This window comes from Eretmochelys imbricata, chromosome 1 (assembly GCF_965152235.1).
Source record: "Eretmochelys imbricata isolate rEreImb1 chromosome 1, rEreImb1.hap1, whole genome shotgun sequence".
NCBI classification, from domain to species: Eukaryota; Metazoa; Chordata; order Testudines; family Cheloniidae; genus Eretmochelys; species Eretmochelys imbricata.
Genome location: NC_135572.1, coordinates 355,181,201 through 355,195,560, shown reverse-complemented (window position 1 = coordinate 355,195,560; position 14,360 = coordinate 355,181,201). Strand labels below are relative to the sequence as shown.

The 14,360-nt window shown below is 42.5% G+C and overlaps 1 protein-coding gene across 5 annotated transcripts in view; it reads left to right on the top strand.

Moving 5' to 3' along the window:
- NRF1 (nuclear respiratory factor 1) overlaps positions 1 to 14,360 on the top strand; it is a 106,606-nt gene that overhangs the window by 23,187 nt on the left and 69,059 nt on the right. For 4 of the 5 annotated variants that reach the window (XM_077837562.1, XM_077837525.1, XM_077837533.1 and 1 more), the window contains 2 exons: positions 6,335 to 6,566; positions 13,934 to 14,048. In XM_077837562.1, coding sequence (XP_077693688.1) covers positions 6,344 to 6,566; positions 13,934 to 14,048 — 338 coding nt within the window. In that variant the 5' untranslated portion in view covers positions 6,335 to 6,343. The remainder of the gene's footprint in view (positions 1 to 6,334; positions 6,567 to 13,933; positions 14,049 to 14,360) is intronic. The other variant, XM_077837554.1, reaches the window with a different exon arrangement.

The window sequence follows — 14,360 nt, the reverse complement described above, 5'->3', positions numbered from 1 at the left end:
GAATAAAAAATCGAATAGACTGTCAGTGAGAGCAAGAAACCATAAACTGCTACAAAATGTAGGTGGGGCTCATCTGGGGGGAGGTGAAAGAGTTCTCATAATGAATAATTCCACTGCTAACATGACTAGTTATTATTTGGGGCTGTCTCAGAAACACCAGATGAAGACTACGTGTTGTGTTGTGTTGGCATAGTTATTGTTGGTCAGGCGTGCAGGAGGAAAATACCACACTGCCTCACCGACATAGCTTTGCCTGCAAAACCCCCACTGTAAACACAGCTGTGCCAATTCAAGGGTGCTGCTATCGGCATAGCTGAGATCATTCAGGGAAGTAGTGTTACTATCTCACCAGAAAAACTCTTCCTTGTCAGCATAAGAAGGGTCTACTGCAAGGGGCTCACCCAGTATAGCTACCCTGACAAAGTGTGTGTTGTGTAGAAAAGGCCTATGAGCGTGTACTGTAAGCTGAACTAGAATGAACGTTACCATTAACTAGATCAAATGTATTTGTGTAACTTTGCATGGTTACCTAAGGGATGCTGATGTCTGTTATACAGTTCATTTACTGTCTCAAAAAATGCAGTGATTATAATTTCATAGTTAAATAAAGTGTCCAAACGTTACCCCAAAAGAGCCAGAGCATCATATCTAATTGTATCAAGTGAAGCTGACTACAGCCACCCATCTCTTTTAATATTAAACATGCAATCTCTGAAGACTACATTTTCCCAATGTGCAATATTGCTTTGTAATTCAAACAGCCTTCATTCTGAATGAAATGGCTCATTGCATACAGAAAAGGAGTACTTGTGGCACCTTAGAGACTAACCAATTTATTTGAGCATAAGCTTTCGTGAGCTGCAGCTCACTTCATCGGATGCATACTGTGGAAAGTGTAGAAGATCTTATTATATACACACAAAGCATGAAAAAATACCTCCTCCCACCCCACTCTCCTGCTGGTAATAGCTTATCTAAAGTGATCACTCTCACAAAAGCTTATGCTCAAATAAATTGGTTAGTCTCTAAGGTGCCACAAGTACTCCTTTTCTTTTTGCGAATACAGACTAACACGGCTGTTACTCTGAAACCTGTCATTGCATACAGTAACGACTAGTCTCCAGAGGCGATGTCACTATGCTAAAGGGTGACACTGAGCTATTTTGATCTGCAAAGTCCTGCTTTGGTCATCCCTGCTCTAACATCAACTCTAAGTCAATAAACTTTTTTAAACTGAAGAGAACATTTAATGTTGCATTGCTTCATAAAATAAGGCCACTGCATACCTCTGAAAGAGGCAGAGTAACTGAACAGGAAAAGGCCGGTCCATCAAGCCTATTTTAAAGTAGAACTATGTAAATAAGTTGTTTTTTGGTTAACTGGTAATTCTGAAAATTCAAAAAAAAAATCATGTTGGATCGAATGAAACATTTTGTTTCACTTCAAACCAAATATTTCCTTTGATATTGAGCTTTATTTTCTTTTAATTTTTAAAATAAAACTAAAGGTAATTTTAGAACAGTCTCTTTGAGTCAAATTCTAAATATTTCTCTTTGGAAAATATTGAAATAAAATGTTTTATACCTTTTCAGTTTTTTAGGGTTTTTGTTTTGTTTTTTGGACTGAAACAATACACCCAAATCTGTACCAATTTCATGAAGAGTTTTGATCAACCCAAATCTGCATCTTTCTTCAAAAAAATTTTTTTCCGGGCAAAATTTTTTGCCCAGTTCTACTTCTCCTAATTTTCCCTTCCTTGTTTCAGTAGGACATTGACAAATAGGTTCCTCCATCTGAAGATCTGGCTGATGTTTTCAATTTACTTCCGTGTCCTCTCAACATCTTGCTGGTTTGTTTTTGTTTTTTTTGGAGGTGTTTGAATTGCTGCTATTTCTGGATGGCTCTGATTTAACAATCTGCCTCGTAAACAGAGTTGGGAAGTAGCATCATCTTGCTCTACTGGTCTTTGATTATTACGGATAGGACAGTGATTTTGAAGGTGACTTAGTAATAGGTATAAATCTCTATAGCCTGATGGAGTGGGTCCTATGGTCGCCGTTTTGCTATCATGTCAGATGGAGCTCCTCTAGAGTATATTTAGCTAGAAACTGCAACTTTGGCTTGATCTACACTTACAAGTTAGGTCAACTTAGTTATGTCGCTCAGGGCTGTGAAAAATCTCTGGTATAGATGCAGATGTAGCTACTGTTGCTCAGAGAGCTGGTGGTCCTACAGCGATGGAAGAACCCTTCCTGTTGCTGTAAGCTCCACCTGCGCTACGTAGTGGGTTATGCCACACAGCTATGGTGCTATAGCCCCTGCAGTGTAAACATCGCCTTAGATACATGTATTTGTGGTCTCAACTGAATCTTTCTCATTTCCCATACTATTTGGCAGCTTTCAGACAAAGATCTCAAAATGCTTCTCACATAGTAAATCTTCCCTGAGTGCATGAGTGATGGGGTTTTTCCCAAGTACAGATGGAGTGCCTGATATCAGATGGTTAAAGGATTTCTGTTCCATATAGGTTGTTATACTGCTGTCATCACCCTAGTGTCTGAGCTACTTCCAGTTGCACATTAAGTGACGTAACAAACTTCTGTTGTGTTCTGGGGAAGGCAAAGTCAGATGTGAAACTCAAAAGTCCTGGTTCCCATTTCTCTGTGCTAACCGCTAGACCATGCTCCCTGCCTCCTGCACACTAGGCAAGTGACACAAACGTGCACGTGAGCTGTGCGATCAGCTCAAGCACTTGGATACCACAGTGACCAAACCCTTCTTCCCACCCCGCTCCAGAAATAGGGTCTCTGTTTTTAGACTATCTGACTCGCCGACCAGCTGTGATATAAATCAGTATCACCCTGCCTTTAGAAACTTCCCTGTGTATTACTGCACTGTCACCATCTGATTAATTAAAATCCATGCCCTAATAATACTTGGCACTTTCCTGCTGCTTCTCCCCCATGAGCTCAAAGTACATCACAAAGAGCTGATGGAGCCTTCCCACCTTTTTATAAAGTTGGTGGTGCATGAGGACCCGGTAGTATAGTAGACTGGTTCCTAGCAAGGGTTGTGTAATCACATCAGAAAAGTACATAGTAAAAAGTGATGTGGGAGAAACCTGCCATGAACATGCATGGAAAGAAAAATGGCCCTAAATAGCTTGTGGAGTTTAGGCCCTTCCGGCAGCGTCTGGAGACCTCTTCCTTTCTTTTGTACTAGTAAATAAGTAAGGATAAGATTATGTCATGGAATCATGGATTCCGTGGCTTTCAGAGACCTCCATGACATTTTCTGCTTCAATTGTGGGGCTGTCAGCCATCAAGGGCTCTGCAACCTGAGGTGCCGGAGTTGTCAGCTGCCTCAGTCGACAGGTGGTGGACCCCCTCCACCCTCTCGCACTGGGGCTTGGGCTCTCATCCCACCCCACTTTGGCTTGTCATCACCCCCACTCCCTGTTCTTTTTAGTAAAGGTCACAGGCGGGTCATGGGCTTCTGTGAATTTTTCAGAGTAGCAGCCATGTTAGTCTGTATTCTTTTTGTGAATTTTTGTTTATTGATCGTGACCTGCCCGTGACTTTTACTAAAAATAACCGTGACAAAATCTGAACCTTATAAATAAGGTATCACTCCCTCATCTAAAATGGTGATCTGAGATATGCCTTCATGGCTTCTGACTGGGTCCAAGGCTCTCCTATCAGGATGATAGAAATAATGACTCTTTTTAAGAGCGTGTGGGGCTGCCCAAATGTCAGGAAATCACTGATTAGATTTACCAATTTTCTAGGCAGGAGAGGTTGGTCTGTCTGATATCCTTGCAACCCCTGCGGGCAACATTGCGTTCATGGTTACCTCAACTGGGCCTGACACCAGGATATGTACATATGATCTAACCAGATCCCTTACGAAATTCCAAACACCTTATGTACAGCTGAGGGTATGGGAAGTCACTGGTTCTTCTCTGTGTTCAGTATCACTCTCCCACACTAGCAACCTTCTTCCTACTTTCCTTTGGCCATTGCTTCAGCAAACTCTGTATGTAGAGCATTACAAACTGTCAATTTCCTGGTCCTGCCTGTTATGCAAGTAATGTCATACCTCAAAACACGGAACTTCAGACAATCCATTTATATAGCCTTCATTATCAGTATAGGGGGCATTCTCTTATCCACCCTTTGTGACTTGCTATAGTAGTAAGCAAGGGATGGAAGTCTTTGGGATTCACATAGGTTCCTCTAAATTATTTTTCCTTTTTAATAATTTAAAAGCAAAAAACCTATCAGAGGATTTGTCTCCTGCACTTGAGATGCACTGTATGTTTCCTGAAGAAACAGTTACTATCAGACAGTCAAAAATGTGGAAAGAGATTTTAGAATAGACTGTTTCAGTTCTACGTGACTATTTTTAAGGGCTTGTATCCCACGTTCGGTGTCCTTTGGAATGGAACACGTTTGGTGTCCTTTGTCTTTGGTGAATATTGTCGTTTGACAATAGAACACGTTCGGTGTCCTTTGTCTTTGGCGATGGTAGAACTCGTTTAAACGTCACTTGTGCCTGCATGACAGAGCAAAGGAAATGCTGCCACCTGTGGGCTTTAGAAACCAGCTTGTGACTAAAATCCTTAAGGGGTTTAAATGTGGGCACTGTGTCCTCTCTCTTGACCCTGTTGGCCTTTCTATGACCGTATCTCTTGCTCCTCCCTTCACCTCCAAGCTCCTTGAGCCTATTCCCACTCCTTCGACGTCCTCTTCTCAAATGCCGTCCTGAATCTGCTGTCCTCTGGTTCCATCCTCTTCATTTCACCTCTTCTGAGGGTCACCAATTACCATCTAAGACCTTGCCTGAAGTAGTATTGTAAAGGTGTGATGGTAGCTATGACACTTTCCAGTGCAGGCTGCCCGAGGCATACAGTGTCATAGTAGCATGTGTGTGTTAACGTGTGCTAACATCAGAGCTTAAATCCCAGTCTCAGCAAGGCCTTGAAACCTCTTCTCTGTTCACACCATAGCTGGTTACTTCCAAATCTACCTCTCCTGCCGCCTTACATCTTGTCCTGGGTGTTCTGACACCAACTTAAATACCACGTGGCGGAAACTGAATGACATCTTTCTCCTATGCCTGACAACGTCCAGGCTGTTGTAAATCCAGACAACTCTTCATTTACAGTCTCTTTCAATTCAATCTTTTCCTTTCCATCCTGACTGCTAAATCCCTTATCTGAGCTTTGATTATGTCCTGCTTGGACTACTGCAACTTCCTCTTTTCTTGTCTGTCTGCTTAAAATGCTGCTACAAAAAATGTGTTTCTCCCATAGCTTTGACTGCGTCATGCCCTTTCTTAAAGATCGCTTTGGGCTTCCCCTCTCCTTCTGAATCGAATGCAGGCTTCTGGTCCTTTCCGCTTCACCCCACACGCATTCTTGCTCCCCTTTCTTCCTCCCACCTTACCCTTCGCTTCATGCAAACCTCCACCCTAACAGATGCATCTTTTTCTTGCCTTGCACTCTCATCTTCCTGATTTCTTCCTTTGTGTCTCTTGTGCCTGCAGTGATCTTCCACATATTGTGTCCTAGTTAACCGCCCTCTCTTCATTCACATCTCTCCTTTTAAAACTAATTTCTTCCATGAAATCTTTCAGTGATAACAGATCAGGGACAGGAATCTGAATGTCAGTATATAACAATTCACGCACAACATGTGGCTTGCATATGTACCTGCAAACGGCCATTTCTTTGCTCCTGTCTTCCCCCCCAAGCTTTTTCAGGGACTGTGTGAGGGTTGATGAGTTAATGGTTGTAAAGTTCTTTGAGAATGTACAACATTATATAAGTGCTACATATTTATTCTTTTATTCGGTGGTTTACTGCTAGTCATGTCAGACAAGGGTACTTCATGAAACCTTTGTGTTTGGTCATAATGATTCTGACCTGATGACTAGACTCTCTACACAGAAAACTCAATTTAATAATAACCTCTACATAGTGTTTGTGTCTTTGGTCAAACATCTCGAAGTGTGTGTGCGGGAGGGTGGGGCTGTCACTTTACCAAGGGTAATTGGATCCTGGAGGACTTCTCTCTCAACAAAGATTATCCCCTCAATGTTTGGAAGCAAGGTTTTTTATACCTCTTGTTTTAAATTTCCAGTTCCTTCTCTGCCTCCCGGTGCAGCCATCAATTGTCGCCCAAAGGGCAACTTCCATTGGGTAAGATAATTTCTGTCCCATTCTCGGTCAGTGGAGTGATCTGAGTGTGGCAGGAGAGATGGTCAACCCCATTTTATTACAATGCGTCAGTTTAGTAATGTTTGTCCTGTCATTTCTTGTCTCCCTTAACAGTAGCTATTAATGGAAGGACACGGGGTGACCAAAACAGAACACATGGACACCATTGAGGCCCATGCCGTGGCTCAGCAGGTGCAGCAGGTCCATGTTGCCACATACACAGAACACAGCATGTTGAGTGCAGATGAAGATTCACCGTCTTCTCCTGAGGATACCTCCTATGATGACTCTGATATTCTCAACTCTACTGCTGCTGATGAGGTCACTGCCCACCTGGCTGCTGCAGGTAAGCTTACTTGGGCACTTGTGATTATTTGCCTGCTGTCCCAGGCGTTAGTTGCAAATAGCACTTGAGTGCAGTCCTTTAATGTGACTGACGTCTCTTTTCACCAAACCGGGCTGGGTGGTTATTGTGCCAGGTTTAATTACAGGGCCCTGCAATGCCAACGGAATGGGTGTTGCTGTATTGAGTAATGCCATGTTGATATCCACATTGTGGTGGAGCTGGGGAAAATATATTTGTCGTTAAAATGCAAGTGCCAGCAGTATCTGTTTGCTGCGCAGAAAGGTAAAGAAGAGGCAGAAAATTTCAAAGCGTAACCAGCTTTCATCACCAAATAAAACAGTGCGGCAAAAGAACACTAACCAAAATAACCCAATAAATCCCCCACAACCCAGACTAGGACGGAAACTGGCACATCTTTAGCCTCACCTAAGAAGATGCCACTTATGGGCTTGGGCATATTTTAAGTAGGAAAACATTCCAAAGTCATAGGCCTTTTCCAGTGAAGCTCCTACCTCCTGTCCTTGAAATCATGGATTGGTCCTAACCCTATTGGCCTCAAACATAGGAGCAGATAACCAGTCACAGACTGGCCTAACATCATTTCTGTGCCAAAGTAAACCTTGGTGTGCACGTGCTGAACAAAAGGCAACCTGTGAAGCTGTGGATGTTTACTGAATTGTGTTACAGAGTGGTAGCCGTGTTAGTCTGTATCAGCAAAAAGAACGAGGAGTCCTTGTGGCACCTTAGAGACGAACAAATTTATTTGAGCATAAGCTTTCGTGGGCTAAAACCCACTTCATTGGATGTATGCAGTGGAAAATACAGTGGGGAGATTTATATACACAGAGAACATGAAACAATGGGAGTTGCCATACACACTATAACGAGAGTGATCAATTAAGGTGAGCTAATATCAGCAGGAGAAAAAAACCTTTTGTAGTGATAATCAGGATGGCCCATTTTCAACAGTTGACAAGAAGGTGAGAGTGACAGTAGGGGGGGAAAATAAGCATGGGGAAATAATTTTCCACTGCATGCGTCCGATAAATTGGATTTTAGCAGGTGGAACTTGCAGCCCAAATGAGATTTGTCTGGTTTAGATTAATAACCAGATTGCTAAAATGCCTCTGAAGCAGAGGGGGTGGAGGGGTTATCATCAGTTGCCTTGTAGGTCTGCCAACATATCAGGTAAAATTTTGAAAAGGAAGTTAATGCAAAAAAGGAAATAGAAGGGTTGTTGTCTGTGCACCCAATCCCTCCCCCTTTGTCCTGGAGCCACAGAGCACTGGGACTGGCCAGAAAACAAGAATTGCATTTTGCAAAAAAAGAATTTGAGGTTTTGACATTTGTTTTTGTTCTGTGTTGAAATGAAACGGAGACCTTTCATGAAAAAACAAGAGAGAGAGAGCATGTGACGACCATCTCCAGAATTGCCAATAGCTTGAAGGTCCCTGCTCTGACTGATTTGAACCTGAGAAACCCTCCTGATGAAAGTGCCTTCAAAAAATTGGCCACCAGCACCCCCTTTTCTTAGGAGAAGGCATTAAGAGCAATCGAATGCCTGGATTCTGGTTTCTTCAAGGTCCATCTGTACCTTCTATTCCTTCCTCTCTGGAAGTCGGTATTCTTTGTGTCACCACAGTGTTTTTCACACCACCACCCAATTCTGGGATTGCAAACTGAGGCTGCTGACTAAGAGGTGACTGAAACCAAATTCCTTATTTTTTATTCCCAAATATTCTCCTGACTTCCCTCATTCACAGTTTAGTTCTACTCTCATCTACATCCCAGACCTCACTGCATCCACAGTGATGCCAGTTTTGCACTCCATTTTTTCCTTCTCCAGCTCCTGTCTCCAAGCCTTTTTTGATTCCATTCTTTCCTTAGAGTGTAGGCTCTTTGGGGCAGGGGTTGTCATTTACTATATGTTTGTACAGTGCCAGGTACAATGGAGCTATGACCTGGTTGAGGCCTCTAGGTGATCCTGGAGCACCTACCACTGTGGAGTCCTGGGCCACAAATAAAAAAATAATAGTACAAATACTAAATAATGGCTGGTTTCAGAGTAGCAGCCGTGTTCGTCTGTATCCTCAAAAGGAACAGGAGGCCTTGTGGCACCTTAGAGACTAACAAATGTATTAGAGCCTAAGCTTTTTGTAGCTCATGAAAGCTTATGCACTAATAAACTTTAGTCTCTAAGGTGCCCCAAGTACTCCTGTTCTTCTTTTTATAAATAATGTCTGTCCAGTGCATGGAGTTACCTCCTAATTCTGGTAAGCAAAGTCACCATTAGATCCCTCCTGACATCTCACTTCTCCTTCAGTGTCCTCAAGCTGCGAGGTCACACTAACAGTTATTCAAAACCAAACAAATGGAAAAAAAACCCCAAATTCTTCCTTCTCCTGGATTTCTCAATGTCCCATCTTCGGCAAAGCTTTTAATTAAGTGCATGCTATAAAATTCTAGGACTGGCCACCAGAGGGCAGCCTAGCAATAAGAATTGATAGACTCCGAAGGCTGCTGTTGAGTTTCTGATCTCCAGCCCTGTCTCTCCGTAGAGATTAAAAGTCATAATGAATTTAGAATAGAATTGGAAGGTCACACAACTTGCTAAAGTTGTCTTTGTCCTTTCTGTTTAACTTTTGCCTTCCCTCACTCACCAGCTTGCCCTAACACCACACAAGTGATGCCTACCCCTGCTACAGGTTGGTGTTATCAGGTCATGTCATGTGAAATTCAGTGGGCTGGTAATCCAGCCTGCAATGTCATGTGGATCTGTATGTCATCTTACACTTTCCAGTACAAAGCCTATGTATTGCTCTGATTCCACTTTTGTGGAGGGGCTGGGCTGGATTTTCTTTGTTGTAGTTAATGTGACTACCCAATTAACCAGCAACAGCAGACTACCTCAGGAGTGCTGGTCAGCCCCTCCATAATCTTCCCATTCTTCACAGGCTCGGCAGAGATGAGAAGCAATATCTGAGATTTGAATTTTGTTCTTCCCATTAAATGCACATGGCACTAGTCTGGGGTCACCAATAATATGACGCTTAATATGTCTGTAGCAATTCATGTTCAAAGAGTTATATAAACGTAAGTTAATTGATTTTTGCAACACCCTTGTAAAACCAGTTATGAAGTGTTTCCATTTTGCAATGGAAAACTGAGGGGCAGAGGTTGTGACTTGTTCAAGAGTCAAATAGCAAGTCATTGATGGAGCCAGAATCAGAGCCCAGGGCTTCCTGACTCTAAGCCCTGTCCTCATTCCTCCAGACTATTAACAAAAATGGAGAAAACTGCCCCTTCCCTGAGTTCAGCGTGCAGAAGGCCCAGCTGCTTGCTGCAGGAAATCTGGTTTTGAAGTTTGCTTTTGAAGGTTTTAATTTTAACTCTGCGTTTTGGTGCTTCCCTGCTGCTCTGCAGATCGCTATTACCGGGGCATTACTGTGGCCTGGCAAGTGGAGGGCCCGGAGCTGGAGAGCATAAAGCAGTGTCCATCCTGCAGTGATGTTGGTGCTGCATCAGAAGATTTTTACTGTTCATAATGCTTTCAACAGTAACGCTTAAAGCAGCTTCAGCAGGGGTTTATTTTAAAGGGATGTTGCCAAATAGGTTAACAATACCCTTGTGCAGAACGGTGCTAACTGCATCACCCATACAATAATACTTAATCCTGCCATGAGTGCAGGGGACTGGACTAGCTGACCTCTCAAGGTTCCTTCCAGTCCTATGATTCTGTGTCTGTGACTTTTTTTTTCATTTTCATTTTATAATAGCAATAATCTTAGGGCAGGGCATTTCCTGGTGTTAATGGCCACTGCTTGTACGTCAAGCTTTTACCTCCCCTCCCTCAGCGGGTCATTAATCGCTAAGGGATGCTCTGCACCTTGATCATTATAGCTTATGTGAGTCAGCGGGATTTGCATACATTTCAGTACAGTGGAATCTCAGAGTTATGAACACCTGGTAACTCTGAAATGTTTGTAACTCTGAACAAAACGTTATGGTGGTTCTTTCAAATGTTTACAACTGAACATTGACTTAATACAGCTTTGAAACTTTACTATGCAGAAGAAAAATGCTGCTTTTAACCATCTTCATTTAAATGAAACAAGCACAGAAACAGTATCTTTACCTTGTCAAATCTTTTTTTTTTTAAATTTCCCTTTATTTTTTTAGTAGTTTTTTTAACACAGTACTGTCCTGTATTTGCTTTTTTTGGGGGGCGGCGTCTCGCATCTATGCCGCTGCCTAATTGCATACTTCCGGTTCCAAAATAGGTTTGTGGTTGACCAGTCAGTTTATAACTCTGGTGTTTGTAATTCAGAGGTTCTACCGTACTTGCAGTAGCCAATCACAGGTGCATGTGGTGTGACTCCCTTGAGCCAACTCCTCAGTCACAGAGAAATCTAGTAACCTGGATTTGAATTGTAGACGTTAAAGATAGGAAATCCCTTTTATGTTGACCAGTTCATTTCTTCCCTAGTCCTGGTGCAGGATTATTCCTGGCTAGAGTATGTTCTCCAGTACTGTGTTTTTTTGTAGGGGTCCTCCTAGGTTTTACTCTGTTTAAATTCTCTCTTTTAAGAGCATAAAAATAACCCTATTGGGTCAGCCCAATTGTCCATCTAGCTTAGTATCCTGTCTTCTGACAGTGGCCGGTGTCGGGTGCCCCAGAGGTAATGAACAGAAGAGGCAATCATTGAGTGATCCATCCCCTGTTGTACTGTCCCAGCTTCTGGCAGTCAGAGACGTAGGGATACCCAAAGCATGGGGTTGTATCCCTGACTCATCTTGGCTAATAGCCATTGATGGACCTATCCTCCATGAATTTATCCCATTCTTTTTTTAACCCAATTATACTTTTGGCCTTCACAACATCCCCTGGCAATGAGTTCCACAGGTTGGCTGTGCGTTGTTTGAAGAAGTACTTCCTTTTGTTTGTTTTAAACCTGCTGCCTATTAATTTCATTAGATGATCCCTGGTTCTTGTGTTATGTGAAGGGTTAATAACACTTCCCTGTTCACTTTCTCCACACCAATCATGATTTTATAGACTTCTATCCTATCCTCCCTTAGTCATCTCTTTTCTCAGCTGGACAGTTGCTGTCTTTTTAATCTCTCTTTGTATATCTCAGTCATTTTTATTGCCCTTCTCTCTACTTTTTCCAATTCTAATTTATCTTTTGTGAGATGGGGCAACCAGAACTGCACACAGTATTCAAGTTGCGGGCGTACCATGGATTTATTTAGTGACATGATATTTTCTGTCTTTTCTATCCTTTTCCTAATGGTTCCTAACATTTTGTTCGCTTTTTGATTGCCGTTGCACATTGAGCGGATGTTTTCAGAGAACTATCCACGGTGACTCAGATTTCTTTCTTGATTAGTAACAGCTAATTCTCATCATTTTCTGTGTATAGTTGGGATTATGTTTTCCAATGTCATTAGTCAACATTGAATTTTAGCTGCCATTTTGTTGCCCAGTCACCCAGTTGAGTGAGATCCTTTTGTAGCTCTTCGCGACCAGCTTTGGACTTAATTATCTTGAGTTCTTTAGTATTGCCTGCAAACTTTGCCACCTCCCTGTTTAGCCCTTTTTCCAGATCATTTATGAATATGTTGAACAGCACTGGTCCCAGTACAGATACTTGGGGGACCCCGCTATTTACCTCTCTGCATTCTGAAAACTGGCCATTTATCCCTACCCTTTGTTTCCTATTTTGTCATCCATCAGTTTTTTGATCCGTGACAGGGCCTTCGCTCTCATCCCATGACTGCTTACTTTGCTTAAGAGGCTTTTGTGAGGGACCCTGTCAATGGCTTCTGAAAGTCCAAGTACACTATATTCACTGGATCACCATTGTCCACATGTTCGTTGACCCCCTCAGTGAATTCTAATAGATTGGTGAGGCATGGTTTCCCTTTACAAAAGCTATGTTGACTCTTCCCCAACCATATTGTGTTCACAGACGTGTCTGATAATTCTGTTCTTTATTATAGTTTCAACCAATTTGCCTGGTACTGAAGTTAGGCTTACTGGCCTATAATTGCCAGGGTCGTTTCTGGAGCCTTTTAAAAAAATTGACGTTACAGTAGCTGTCCTCCAGTCATCTGGTACAGAGGTTGATTTAAGCCATAGGTTACATACCACAGGTAGTAATTCTGCAGTTTCATATTTAATTTCCATCAGAACTCTTGGGTGAATATCATCTGGTCCTGGTGACTTATTACCAGGAATCCTAGAAATCCGTTTGCCATCGAATTACGTGGAATTTGCTTTTTTTTACAGAGAATCTTTAGTTTTACATTTTGTGAAAAAATAAGAACATGTATTGACTATTAACTACATTTTACTGAAAGTTAGGATGACCATGTTTCCCAAAGTGAAAACGGGACACACATGTGGGGCTGGCCTGAGCCATCGAAGCCAACAGCCTGAGCCCCAGCACCTGGCATCACCTCCCCCCCGTCCCCCTCCCCAACATTCCTCTGAGCCCCCTGTAGGATGCATGTCCCACTTTCTTTTTGCAAAACTGGGCATTTGTCCCATTTGCAAACAGGACAAAAAGGTTGGGACGTTCAGGACAGGGCTTAAAAAGGGGACTGTCCCAGCCAAAACAGGACGCATGGTCACCGTAGTTCAACTGATACCTATATATAGTGTGGCTAGGGGAACTAAAGTTCAGCATTTCATTTTAATCGCAGGAAAATGTGGATTTTTATTTTTATTGGGGAATTTTGTTTTTGTATCACGGAAAAGTAGGATCCATGCTTATTACTGTGTAATTTATTAATTTGTTCCCAAACCTCCTCTAGGGACATTTCAATCTGGGACAGTTCCTCAGGTTTGTCACCTTAAAAGATTAGCTGAGGTGTGGGAATCTCCCCCATATCCTTTGCAGTGAAGACAGATGCAAAGTATTCATTTAGCTTCTTCACAATGGCCTAGTTTTCTTTGTGTGTTCCTTTAGCACCTTGATTATCCAGTGGCCCCACTGACTGCAGCACTTGGGTTATTTTTGTAGTTGGGGGAAGACGACAAACAATCCCGAATAGTAATTACATAATTGGGAGGAGAATTCTGTGAAATGAAATATGCAGTGTTCACTGGAGGCCTAACTTTAGGCCGAACAACATGGACAGAGTTTCTTGAAATATCCCTCTGATCCCTGCAGGGAAAGAAGTTTGTGTTTTGCAATGAATTCTGGCTACTTTGCTCCAGATGAGGGTAAAAGACCCATTTATTTATTTATTTGTATTACCTGAGCCCTTCAGAACCTGTTCCAGTTGGCATAATGGTCACTTCTCTATCTTGTACAGTTAATAGATTGTGCGCTGATTCACCATTTGTGGTTTGGTTCCAGGCCCGGTGGGAATGGCAGCAGCTGCCGCTGTGGCAACAGGTAAAAAACGAAAGCGACCTCATGTGTTTGAGTCCAACCCATCCATCCGCAAGAGGCAGCAGACACGTTTGTTACGGTAAGGACCCTCTACTGCAGCTGCCTGTGGCTTCTGCATGCTAACAACCATGTCCATTTCTGTTTGTGCCTTTCCAAAACCCATTTATTGTTGAGAGATCAGGGACTGGCCACATGTTGCTCAGCTGAGGTCATCTTTGGCAATTTGCATGGAACCTGAGGGCTGCACTTAATTTGCAAAAATGGATCAGATTGCAGCTGTTTTCTGCTTTTAATATGGTAATGTGACCCACAGAGACTGGAGTCACCATTCTGATAGTATTTTCACTATTTATTTCTATTCCTGTCTGATCAGAAATTTAGTCCACGTCAT